This window comes from Dreissena polymorpha, chromosome 5, assembly GCF_020536995.1.
Source record: "Dreissena polymorpha isolate Duluth1 chromosome 5, UMN_Dpol_1.0, whole genome shotgun sequence".
In the NCBI taxonomy this organism is placed as follows: domain Eukaryota; kingdom Metazoa; phylum Mollusca; class Bivalvia; order Myida; family Dreissenidae; genus Dreissena; species Dreissena polymorpha.
In genome coordinates this window covers 39,901,860-39,914,939 of record NC_068359.1, presented here as the reverse complement: position 1 = coordinate 39,914,939, position 13,080 = coordinate 39,901,860, and the positions used below count along the sequence as shown (strand labels likewise).

The following is a 13,080-nucleotide window of genomic DNA, read 5'->3' as shown; positions in this document are numbered from 1 at the left end:
TGAAGAAGAGAGGTTTTATTGCTTTGCTCATGTCGGTCGGTCGGTCGGTCTGTCTGTCGGTCGGTCTGTCGGTCCGTCCACCAGGTGGTTGTCAGATGATAACTCAAGAACGCTTGGGCCTAGGATCATGAAACTTCATAGGTACATTGATCATGACTCGCAGATGACCCCTATTGATTTTGAGGTCACTAGGTCAAAGGTCAAGGTCACGGTGACCCGGTATAGTAAAATGGTTTCCGGATGATAACTCAAGAACGCATACGCCTAGGATCATGAAACTTCATGGGTAGATTGATCATGACTCGCAGATGACCCCTATTGATTTTGAGGTCACTAGGTCAAAGGTCACGGTGACCCGAAATAGTAAAATTGTTTTCGGATGATAACTCAAGAACGCATACGCCTAGGATCATGAAACTTCATAGGTAGATTGATCATGACTCGCAGATGACCCTTATTGATTTTGAGGTCACAAGTTCAAAGGTCAAGGTCACGAGACCCGAAATAATAAAATGATTTTTGGATGATATCTCAAGAGCGCTTTTGCCTAGGATCATGACACTTCATAGGTACATTGATCGTGACTCGCAGATGACCCCTATTGATTTTCAGGTCACTAGGTCAAAGGTCAAGGTCACAGTGACAAAAAACGTATTCACATAATGGCTGCCACTACAACGGACAGCCCATATGGGGGGCATGCATGTTTTACAAACAGCCCTTGTTTCAATCAGTGTTGAAGTTAAAAGTTCATTCGAATGGAATTTTATTCCAGAAGTCACAAGTTAATCATGATCGATATCACCACTTCATGGTGCACTTTACCACAAAGTTCATGTCACGTCTGTAACAAAGATGTTTTGGAGGCCATGCATGATATTACAATGATTTTGATAAGAAATAATGTCAAGTTTTAGAAAGTTGTTAGTAAAACATCCATTTTCTACTAGTAATATGTTTCATTTTTCTTATTACATTAAAAATACACCAATTGGACTTCGCTTAAAAGAGTCAAAAATTACATAGGTTTGTAACAGTAAAGAACACTTTCTGTAATTTTTTACTGTTCACATTTATGTCTGGAGCATGTTTTATAGGTCGTATGCGTAGACTATTTCATTGATGATGTCTTTGATTTCATTCAGCTTGATGTCCTCTTTAAAAACCTGAAATAATAATAAACAACTAGATATGTACTGTCATAGTTGCCATGTAGTAAAACTATTTAAATGGCAAATGCATTTTATATAACCGACCTCTTGTGAACTATAAACATTTTTTAGATGGATCTCTACTACCTGTATGTTTCATTGAACTGTGAATGACAAATAAAAAGTCACACAAATGCAAATAATTCCAAACCAGTGAATGGTTTAACACAAGAACATATATGGGCAAATGCAGTGATTTACGATTGTCGCATCCGATTAAATTGTAAACCTGGACAAACAGCACCCGATTAAAGGCGAAGAAACATGTTATCTTTTTACCAATAAAGAAATTTGACTTGATTTGACTGTGCTGCAAAAGAAAATCTTAAACAAATGTTTTTCAAAATACTGTAAATGATGACACCAACGCATAGTTCTTAATACATTTTATATTGAACAAAAACTTGCCCAAATACTTAAATCAGTTAAACACTGGTGGCTTTCTCCGATGAAAATAAGCCATGCTCTGGGAAAACGGGGCTTAATGCATGTGCCTTGTGTCATCCCAGATAAGCCAGCCCAGTTCGCACAGGCTAATCAGGGATAACACTTTCCACTTTTATGTAATTTTTAGTTTTAAGGAAGTCTCTTCTAAACGAAATTTCACTCTAGGACTGCATATATGGCTAAGGCAAGCCTTCGCAAACTTGAATGTGCAGTTTTTGTATTTTTAACTTAACCAAAATATCGTTACTCTGTATCTTACAATTATTTCTTTTTGGTTCAATCAAAATATAAAGTCAAGACTAAAAACAAACAGAACAAATATTCATTTGCGAAAGGTTGAAGAGTAATGTAAGATCTCTTGCCCCCAGTGACACATGCAAGTATTACTCTTTGTGTCGTGAAATTCACGAGTTTTATGTTTCATTTTATTTGTGAAGTCAAATGTATATAATTGCATTTGTACTTAAATGAATTGTTAGGATGTGGCGCATTCTGACTTTCCATAAGTTCTAATCAATACAGTGGCGCAGGTGGCGCATACTGACTTTCCATGAGTTCTTAACAATACAGTGGCGCAGACTTTATCCTATTGGCGCAAGACCTTTGAATAACAACTGCCATTTTTAGCTCATCTATTTTTTGAAAAAAAATTATGAGCTATTGTCATCACCTTGGCGTCGGCGTTGGCGTTGGCGTTGGCGTTGGCGTTGGCGTCGGCGTCCGGTTAAGTTTTGCGTTTAGGTCCACTTTTCTCAGAAAGTATCAATGCTATTGCATTCAAACTTGGTACACTTACTTACTATCATGAGGGGACTAGGCAGGCAAAGTTAGATAACTCTGGCGTGCATTTTGACAGAATTATGTGCCCTTTTTGTACTTAAAAAATTGCAAATTTTGGTTAAGTTTTGCGTTTAGTTCCACTTTTCTCAGTAAGTATCAATGCTATTGCATTCAAACTTGGTACACTTACTTACTATCATGAGGGGACTGGGCAGGCAAAGTTAGATAACTCTGGCATGCATTTTGACAGAATTATGTGCCCTTTTTATACTTAGAAAATTGACAATTTTGGTTAAGTTTTGTGTTTAGGTCCATTTTATTCCTTAAGCATCAAAGCTATTGCTTTCATACTTGCAACACTTACTAACTATCATAAGGGGACTGTGCAGGCAAAGTAATGTAACTCTGACTGGCATTTTGACAGAATTATGTGCCCTTTTTATACTTAGAAAATTGAAAATTTGATTAAGTTTTGTGTTTAGGTCCACTTTATTCCTACAGTATCAAAGCTATTGCTTTCATACTTGCAAGATTTATGAACTATCATAAGGGGACGGTGCAGGCAAAGTTATGTAACTCTGACTGGCATTTGGACGGAATTATGGGCCCTTTATACTTAGAAAATTGAAAATTTGGTTAAGATTTATGTTTTGGTCACTTTACCCCTAAAGTATCATAGATATTGCTTTCATACTTGGAACACTCACAAACTATCATAAGGGTACAGTAAAAGGACAAGTTGCATAACTCTGGTTGTCATTGTTACGGAATTATGGCCCTTTTTTGACTTAGTAACTTTTAATATATGGTTAAATTTTGTGTTTCGATCCACTCGAAGTATCAAGGCTATTGCTTTCAAACTTCAAATACTTACATGCTATCATGAGGTTACTGTACCTGGCAACTTGAATTTTACTTTGACCTTTGAATGACCTTGACTCTCAAGGTCAAATTATTAAATTTTGCTAAAATTGCCATAACTTCTTTATTTATGATTAGATTTGATTGATACTTTGATGAAACTACTCTTACCTGACATACCACAATAGACTTCACCCAAACCATCCCCCGTGCCCTCCCCCCCCTCCCCCCCTCCGCCCCCCCCCCTAATTTTTTTTTTTTTTTTTTTTTTTATAAGATCATCTCACAAATGACCACCACACCCTCACACTATACCCCCACCCCACCCCCCCCCCACCCCCCCCCCAAATTTTTTTTTTGATTTTTTTTTTTTTTTTTTTTTTTTTTTTTAAGATCATCTCACAAATTATCACCACACCCTCACACTATACCCCCCCCCCCCCCCCCCGATTTTTTTTTTTTTTTTTTTTTTTTTCGCTTTTTTGGAAGATAATGTAATAAATGTCCACAACCCCACACTATACACCCCCTCTTCACTCCACTCCTCCCTCCTTTGTGATTGAAAATGAGAGTCCCTTCACCTTTAAAAAGAAAATAGATGAGCGGTCTGCACCCGCAAGGCGGTGCTCTTGTTTTTAAATGAAATGACGTCGTTTTCCCAGAGAAATTTTTAGTAAACTCTTTAACAATGTATATAAACGGTGAAAAAAGCATAAAATAAAAAGAAAATTTGTTGGATTCGGTGGAATATCGATTTTAATTCACGAGTGATCATAGATTATTTTTTTCTATGATCACTCGTGAATTAAAATTGATAATCCACCGAATCCAACAAATATGCTCTATGTAATGTACTTGATTGAAAATAAAATAAAAAATTCATTTACATCCTTGACAAGAAACCCAAACAGAGAAAAGTGTATGTTGTGTGTAAGTTATCATACTTAAAAGTTTGTTGCAATGACCAATCTACAATTATGTTTTAAATACAATTTTAAATGCAATTTAAAAATAGCATGATTTGTTTATGAATCTTTGATTTTTACCTCGGCTGTTTTCTGAGAAAACAGCCCTGTCGTCGTGGGTCACTAGGTCAAAGGTCAATGACACTGTGACCTCTACTACAATACTTTAACATTGGCTCTTAAATTAAAGTGCTTCCACCTACAACTTTGAAACTAATTTATATGTAGATGCAACTTGTTGAGGTTTACATGCAACACCAATTTTTATGTCACTAGTTCAAGTTCATGCTCAGATCCTGAGAAGCCATGGCCAGACTTTTAATTGAAATACTCTCATCAGAGCGGGCCTGGAGCAAAATCCCGGTCCAAAGAAACTGAGGAAATCCATAACTAACAGAAAACAAAAAGCCAAAAGACTGTCCAAGTATAAAGAAAAAACAGAGAAAAGGCTGACTTTGGAGGAGGATCAGATTGAAGCTATAAAAAGTTCTGAAGCTGAAAGAAGAAGAACTCGTAGGCCACGGAGTGAAACAAAAAAGAAGACAATGAGGCTGATGTTAAACGTAAACGTTTATTCAAGCGAGTTTATACGATTTGTATTTGTGTTAAATTGTAATATATTGATAAAAATATGTTACCATAACACAAAATAGGCAAGAAAAAATATACATTGAAGACGAATTTCATAAAATGCAGCAATGACAAATTACTGCCCCGAGCCGATTGTGATGAAGATATTTCGTACATATTTTCCTACAATTACCGAAGCATTCGTCTTTTTATTAGGATCCGAGTTAGTGCTCGTGTGTCGTATGAATATATATCGTTGCAGAAATTTAAAATGAACCGTTAAACTAAGTTTAGATTCACATCGTACATGCATGATATACATGCTAGCGAATTCGACTGTACAGACATTTTCGATTTCAGAATTTAATATATGGCTTATTTCGCATTTTTCGACTCATGTTCTTCTTAACTTTTATTTTAATTTATATTGAAATATATGTATAATAAGTTGTTTTTTTACACATTTTATATAAATTCATAAATATTTGACAAAATCGTATAATCTCGCCTTTAGATCAAACAGTAATAAAAACAAGAAAGAGAAGGAAGCAGTCACTATCAGAAAAAGAGTTTCAAGTTCAGACACTGAAAAAAGAGAAAAGAAAATGTTGCAGATGTTAAACGAAAGAGAGCTCTAAGATCAGATAGTGTAAATAAAGAAAAAGAAAATGTTGCAGATGTTAAACGAAAGAGAGCTCTAAGATCAGATAGTGTACATAAAGAAAACGAAAAGGTTGCAGATGTTTAACGAAAGAAAGCTCTAAGATCAGATAGTGTAAATAAAGAAAAAGAAAATGTTGCAAAAGCTAAACGAACGAGAACTTTAAGATCAGATAGTGTAAATAACGAAAGAGAAAATGCTGCAGATGTTAAACGAAAGAGAGCTCTAAGATCAGATAGTGTACCTAAAGAAAAAGAAAATGTTGCAGATGTTCAACGAAACAGAGCTCTAAGATCTGATAGTGCTTATAGAAAGAAAGAAAGTGTAGCAGACAATAAAATGAAAGAATTGTGTAGATCAGATCCAGTAAAGAAACGTAATGAAAGATTACAAGACCAAAAACTAAGAGGAAAGGAGAACGTGCAAATGAAAGAACTGAAAAGTGACAATTCATATGTTGGTGCACAATTCAAGGAATCAATACAGCAAGGACCAGTGTTTGTGTGCACCTGCTGTAAACGTCTTTTGTACAGAAAATCTGTTGTACATGTACCAGGTGATAGATATGCAAGTTATGGTACAAATAAAAAAAAAATCAGCAGTGTTCGACTGGTTTTGTTAGTGGCTACAAGGATAAACGCGAGTGGATATGTAGCACATGTCACAAAGCCCTAAAAGAAGGGAGAATGCCTTCACAAGCACATGCGAATGATCTGCTTGTTGAAGAACAGCCATTTGATTTGTGTGACCTTAGTCCATTGGAAGAACGTCTATTGTCTATGAAAATTCCGTTTATGCAAATAGTGAGCTTGCCCAGATGGGGTCAAAAGGGAATAAAAGGACCAGCAGTCAATGTTCCATTTTGTCGCCGTAGTGTAATGGATATGGTGTCCGCCTAGCGACCGGGAGGTCACGGAATCGATCTTCACCGTGGGAGCGTTCTTTAGATCTCCCCCAAAGACACCAAGTACTGGTTCTAGGCCCAGAAAACGGACTCGAGAGCGTTTATATAAGCCTTAGGCTTTCGATGCAATCGAGCTAAAATAAATAGGTTTAAACTAATGTTCCATCTTCATTGGATGATGTAATGTCTCTGCTTCCCAGGCTGTCATCTGATTGTGGTTAGGTTGGCATTAAACTCAAGAGAAAATAAAAATATAAAGGTCATATAATGCACCAGTCGATACGACCAGCCAATGTCATGTCAGCACTACAATACCTGAAAGATAATAATGAAAAATATGAAGATGTCATTGTCAACACCACCTGGTTAGAACAAGCATCTGAAATGGATAGAAAGCTAATTGACGCATGTGAGGACAATGATACCGATGACTTAGAAGAGGACAATGATTTCGATGACTTAGAAGATGAAGAGAATTATCACTGTGCTGATTCGAAACATGATACAAAACATGTTAAGAAAGGAGAAGAAAGTGAGAGTGAAGATGAGGAAGATAACAACATGAAACTACGAGGCGTTCCTTACAATACATGCCTCCAACCGTTAATACTACCATACTCTGGCAAAGAGATTTACTCTCTAGCTCCAGGTGAAGGCCAGCAGCCCATCAGTTTCATTTCTGACCCTGAATGTGAGGTTCTAGGTTTCCGAACGCTATTCCCATCTGGAAAGTTTGGTTTTAGTTGTAAAAGAGTTGTCAACTTATCCATGCGGCGGTATTTCAATCAGAGGATGCTAAATGTTGATGCCAGATTTGCTCAGAATATCGAGTATTTGTTCTTCTCTCAATACCTTTGTGAAGCAAGACAGATCCTAAATAACATAAGCCTAGCTATGATAAAAGGCAATTGTTAAGGTCGAAAGTAGCTGACAGCAGGTTATCTTTGTGACACAGACACTTTACAAGATGACCTGGCACACAATGATGGATTTAGGTTTCTTCAAAATGTTCGGGGGTCCTATCCATACTGGGTGAAAACAATCCATGACCTGAATGCAATGTCGAGACAACTCGACATTCCAACCTGGTCCTGCTCATTTTCAGCTGCAGATTTGAAATGGCATGAAACGATACAGATTATTGCCAAGCAGTATGGAGTTACATTGAGTGTCACTGATGTAGAGAACATTGATTGGCAGCAAAAGTGCTTGTGGTTACGACGTAATCCAGTAACAGCAGCAAGACATTTTGACTTCAGAGTACAGAAATTCTTCAAAGAAGTTCTTCTCTCTGATGATCATCCATTAGGCAAAATAGTAGATTTCTTCTTCCGAACAGAGTTTCAGCAACGTGGTATCCCACATATTCACTGTCTGTTTTGGGTCTAAGATGCTCCAAAGATTGGAAAAGATACAGAGAAAGATATATGTGACTTCATCGATAGATATGTAACACCAGAACTGCCATGTGAAGATGATATTCCCCTGCATGACATGGTAAACAGTTTGCAGACTCACAGTCACTCAAGCTCCTGTAAGACTCACACCAGTAATTGAAGATACCATTTTCCAAAGCCACCTAAAGATGAGACTATGATAGCAGGACCACCTGAAGATGATAAAACTGATCCTCACGTGAGATGCAAGTAGAGAGAAAAGAATGCTGAGGTGCTCAAGCTTGTACAGGATGCTTTTGTTGAAAATAATAACAGAACACTGGATGATATCCTTACTGCAGTCAATTTGAGCAAAGAAAGCTACATGCAGAATCTGAAGATCGCCCCTAGAAACCCAACCATCATGTTGCGCAGGTTCCCATAGGAGACGCGGATCAAAAACTACAATCCGGATTTACTGAATATTTGGTCAGCCAACCATGAGGTGCAGTACGTGATCAATGCATATGCTTGTTCCATGTATATCCTGTCTTACGTCAGCAAAGGAGAAAGGCAGATGGGAGAACTGTTAAAGACAGCATCAAAAGAGTGTACAAAGGATGACACAATACGACAACAACTGAAGAAACTGGGAAATGTGTTTCTTACACATCGAGAGCTAAGTGCTCAGGAAGCGGTTTACAGAGCTACTTCAATGCCATTGAAGAGGAGTAGCAGAGCTACGGTTTTTGTCCAAGTGGCCTGCCAGATGAGAGGATCAGAATATTGAAGTCACTGAAAAAGTTGCAAGTCCTACCACCAGACTCAGAAAACATCTTTGAAAGCAACATGATTGAAAGGTATGCAGCTCGGCAAAATCATTTGGAAAACGTATGTTTAGCAGACTTTTTCAACAATGTATTGTCTGAAAGGTTCATCTGAAAAAAAGTCAGAAGACAAGAATGAAAACAACAAAGATGAGATATTAGAGATACCAGAGAATGATAGTGGAGAAGAAGGGGAGATAAAGTTGACAAACAACCTAGGTATAATGCTGAGGAAGAAAAGAAATCAATTCTACGAATGCCTAGATTCTCAGCAGTGAAATCACCTGACATACATTACCACTCCCTCTTGATGTTGTACTACCCGTGGCGCAACGAGGATACAGATTTGAAAGGTGACAAAGAAACATTCACAGATTTCAATGAAACAGTAAGAGAAACTGTTTCCAAAAACCAGGAAGTGTTTGAGCATAATGCTTAGGCACTCGATATGGCCATGGGCAATATTGGCAAATTGTCTGAAAATGTGTGGGATGAGCTAGCATCAGGCCAACAACATGAAGAAGAAGAAGATAAGAAGGAATGAAAGTTCTCAGAAGATGTTGAAGCTGATGACTTTATAGAATCTCTTCAAAACATTTCTGAGTTAGGCAAACCCAAAAGACAGAAAACTGAAGAGTCATTTTGTGTCGAGTACCAAACAAAGATGCTATCTACCAAAGAATATGTTGGGCTTGTATCATTTTTGAATGAACGCCAAAGACAACTTTTTGAAAGTGTGTTGAAGTGGTGCAGAGATGAGGTACATGCCACGAAGAAAGCTGCAACTCATGCACCCTTCCACACATTCTTAACAGGTGGAGCAGGCACAGGAATGAGTCATCTTATTAGAGCTCTGGTCAGTATGATTGAGAGGGATCTAAGACCAAGATGTGATTCGCCAGAAAAACCACTGTTCTGTTGACTGCTCCTACACACGGTGATAGGGCGATTACCACAACTATTCCGCTCACCGTCGAAATGGTGTACTTCTGACAAAAGCTTCGTATCTTTCTGACGAAAAGAAACATGGCGGATGAAGCAATATCAGGTAACTGGGTGACAAAATATTTTATTATAAGACACTGCAAAATGATTGCAACTTGCGAAGCACTCCATTAAATATCTGAACCAATATGTCGTCTATTTAAAAATTTACCAGTCGTGAAATATTTAGCATGACTTTGAAATAGTGTTTACAAAAAGTCGTGTCGCACTCGACACCATTCGTACTTGTGAGAAAAATGTAATAATCAGATGATTTTCGATGTGTCGGACTTGATGTGACAGACTTAAATCATTGTATATATAAAAACAACATGCCATACGAACCTGTTTGTTTCAATATCTGTTAAAGGCCTAATGTTGTGGTGAAAACATACATCACTTACATAAATATCGATGCACCGCGCAACACTGATTATAAACACTGTATTTATATTCCGTGTCACTGAAATTCGTGGCACCGCTAACTTCTGCACATGGTTTTAACTGTGCTAGAACGAGCCATCGTGAGCTGAATTTATTTACGATAATCTTCCATTTATCAAATTTGCATGTCCCAGAATTGATCTTGAAATTGATGGCATCCTTGCACCGAAAATGTTCACCGGGATCGATTGTCTTGCTTCCCAGTACGTGGAAGGCACATGTTAAGTCTCATGTTTCAATTTATCTATTGTTGTGGTAAAATACAATCATTATTGATAATTATTATGTATTGATTTCAGATTCAAAATCCGTATCAATACGTCTTCTGTGTGTGTCATCATTGAGGTTATCGGTATACTGTGCCACATGACAGCATCCTGAAATAATAGCAGAGCAATATTTGTCAGCGGAAACGTGTTGTTACATGCCAAATGGACAAAGTTACAAAAGTCATAGCATAAATTTACCGAGCGTATTTTTTGAAGAAAGCCTGGTAATAACTGTGTCACTTTTTCAGTCATGTTTTCTAAACTGCTATTTTAAAATAATTTCTTTTTTGATGACCTTGCTATTTGGTTTTTCGTTTCTGTGGAGCATTTACAAGATTGTCATGAAAGGCTGGGCGGCACTGATCATTTGGTGTCTCTATGACAGACGTCGAACTGGTACATGCCGGTTGACGGTCGCCTGGAGATGCGCTGGTATCATCTTCAGCACCGGGAGGAAAAAGTCTCCTTTTCTTGTTCTTTGGCTTGTTCAAACATAAATTTGAACGTCTCTTCCTTCTGAAAGAAAAAAGATCAGAATCAAGCGGTGCCAAAAAATTATAAAGATGCGGTGCTTTTACGGACATTGTTGAGCGGTGTTCATATTTCTATAATGTCAGTGTTCAGCGGTGCATACATGCTAACACTTGTAAATGTAAAAATCACAGTTATATTCAATAAAGCATGCCATAATGTGTTGTTAATTGATTCTTTTACCATACAATACCGTTTAACAAAAAAAAAATCTTTCATTAAAAGGGTTTAAAATCTGCAAAAATACGATTTTTCGCTTCATGAAAGTCACTTCTTTCACGACATGCTCAAACTGTTTTCGCTATTTTGAAGTTAATAGCGACTCAATTTTGATGCTGTAAACGGCAATTAGATGTAAAATAAGCGAATATTCGTTCGGAAGGATGACGGAATATTCGAATACCAAAATCAGTATTCGTTGCCATCCGAACGCTTATATCCAATTTTCTTATTTCGAATTTTTCAGTACATTCAGTGTATTTCGAAGTCATTTTTTCGGTCCCGAATTGAAGTTTCCTTCACATATTCACACGTTTATTTTGAATCGCAATAATACTTGTCATTTGTTCGCACCTATCAACGCTGATCTATCAACCTCAATTAACTTTTCACGCCAAGCTAGTGATAATTGTCGTAATTGTCTACAGATTAAAGCATATGAAACCCAACTGATAAAAGTCTTCTTGTCATGGCAGTTATTTGTGCCTGATATACATTCGTAGTAAACTGAGTCGTACACGAGTTCTGAATAACAACTATTGGAATTTTATGTTAAATAATTATAGATGTTTTAAAAAGTCGTTGTCCTAACGTATGTCAAAGTGCTGATATAAATTTGCAATGTTGTATCTACTTATATAAGTTGTATGTAAAATTTAGTGTTGGCATTTATTTTCGCCGGTCCCGACCACCGTGATCGAAAATAACGGTGTTCAGCTGTATTACGTTTCCTTTTCCTTATCATTCCAATTTTGCAGTGCAGCTCATTTGTTAAATCAGCAAAAATTAGTAGACAAAATGTAAAGTCAGTAGGGAGTATACGCAAAGCCATTCATTAACTTGAAATAGAACTTTGCAATATATAGGATTTTGTGGTATTGAAAATAAATACACATTTAACACTGTTTTCATACAATAATATATCGGACAGTTTTAAGCTCACCTGAGCACAACGTTTTTCCTTATATGGCTATAGTAAAACCTTGCTAACACTCTTGTTAATTGGAAATATAATTGCAAGGTGAGTCTGAAAATAGTTCATTTTTGTTTAAAAACAAGGCTCTCAGGGGGATGGTAGTTTTTTGTATGTCTAAAGTTGTGTGGTAAAATTAAGCTTTAGCTGATTATAATTACATAATATTTATTTTATTTTGTAATTTTCACAAAAATCTGATAAGCCATAATGTTAAAGAAAGATAGCATGTACATACTTTCTAATAGTTTACTCCCTTGTTTAACCTACTGACTCAGGTTCCCTAATCTTTTTTAGTTCACCTCTGGAATTTGGTAGACCCATTTGTTTCAAAACACTTAAAGGGTAAATACTTGAAAATGCATATTTTTCTAGTATAATGACATTTTTGGCTAAGTTGTAATTTCTTGTGTAATTCTGTACTTATTGTTTTGTCACATTTGTTATCAGTTTGTAGCAAATTAATCTATAATGGGAACTATTACTGATAAGCCATCTTTGAGCTGAATGCATGTGTAGCTTGCATATTTTAGTAGAAGCTGTTGGTTATGTTCAATTTAAATAATAGTGTTGATTTGAGTGTTTTTATTATGTGTTTAGTCTATGAGTAGAGATTATATTTTAAATCAATCAAAATGTCTGTAAATGGACTGTTCTGAGGGAAATAGACTGTTCTGCCAGTGCTCTCAGAACTGTATAAAATAAGCTGTTTTGGATGATACAGTCACTTCTTGATGCTTTCTTGAAAAGGTAACAACTCTTGAAAAAGGTGGGAATTTTGAAATAATTAAACTCTTAATTATTGTAACACCAGCATCAAGACATTTTGGCATTATTTTCCAAATTATTCTCATTATTAAGCTAATTTTTATTTGGCATTTTCTTAGAAAGACTCTTAATAATTTTGATTGAAATAACTTTTGTAAATTCTTCTTATTTTTTACATTTGAGTCACTGGAGTTTTCCACTCTCCATAAATTGTGTTCCTTAGATTAAGTTAGACTTATTTTATCAACTAATTTTTGAAGCAGCTAACAGTAACTAATATTTATATCAGT

General features: G+C 36.4%; 1 protein-coding gene across 1 annotated transcript in view; it reads right to left on the bottom strand.

Annotated features, from left to right (window-relative positions):
• Window positions 1-1,076: 1,076 nt before the first annotated feature.
• The window catches only part of LOC127881912 (cyclin-Q-like), a 78,041-nt gene continuing 66,037 nt past the window's right edge, over window positions 1,077-13,080 (bottom strand). Inside the window, exon 6 of the mRNA XM_052430125.1 lies at window positions 1,077-1,166. Coding sequence (XP_052286085.1) covers window positions 1,092-1,166 — 75 coding nt within the window. The 3' untranslated portion in view covers window positions 1,077-1,091. The remainder of the gene's footprint in view (window positions 1,167-13,080) is intronic.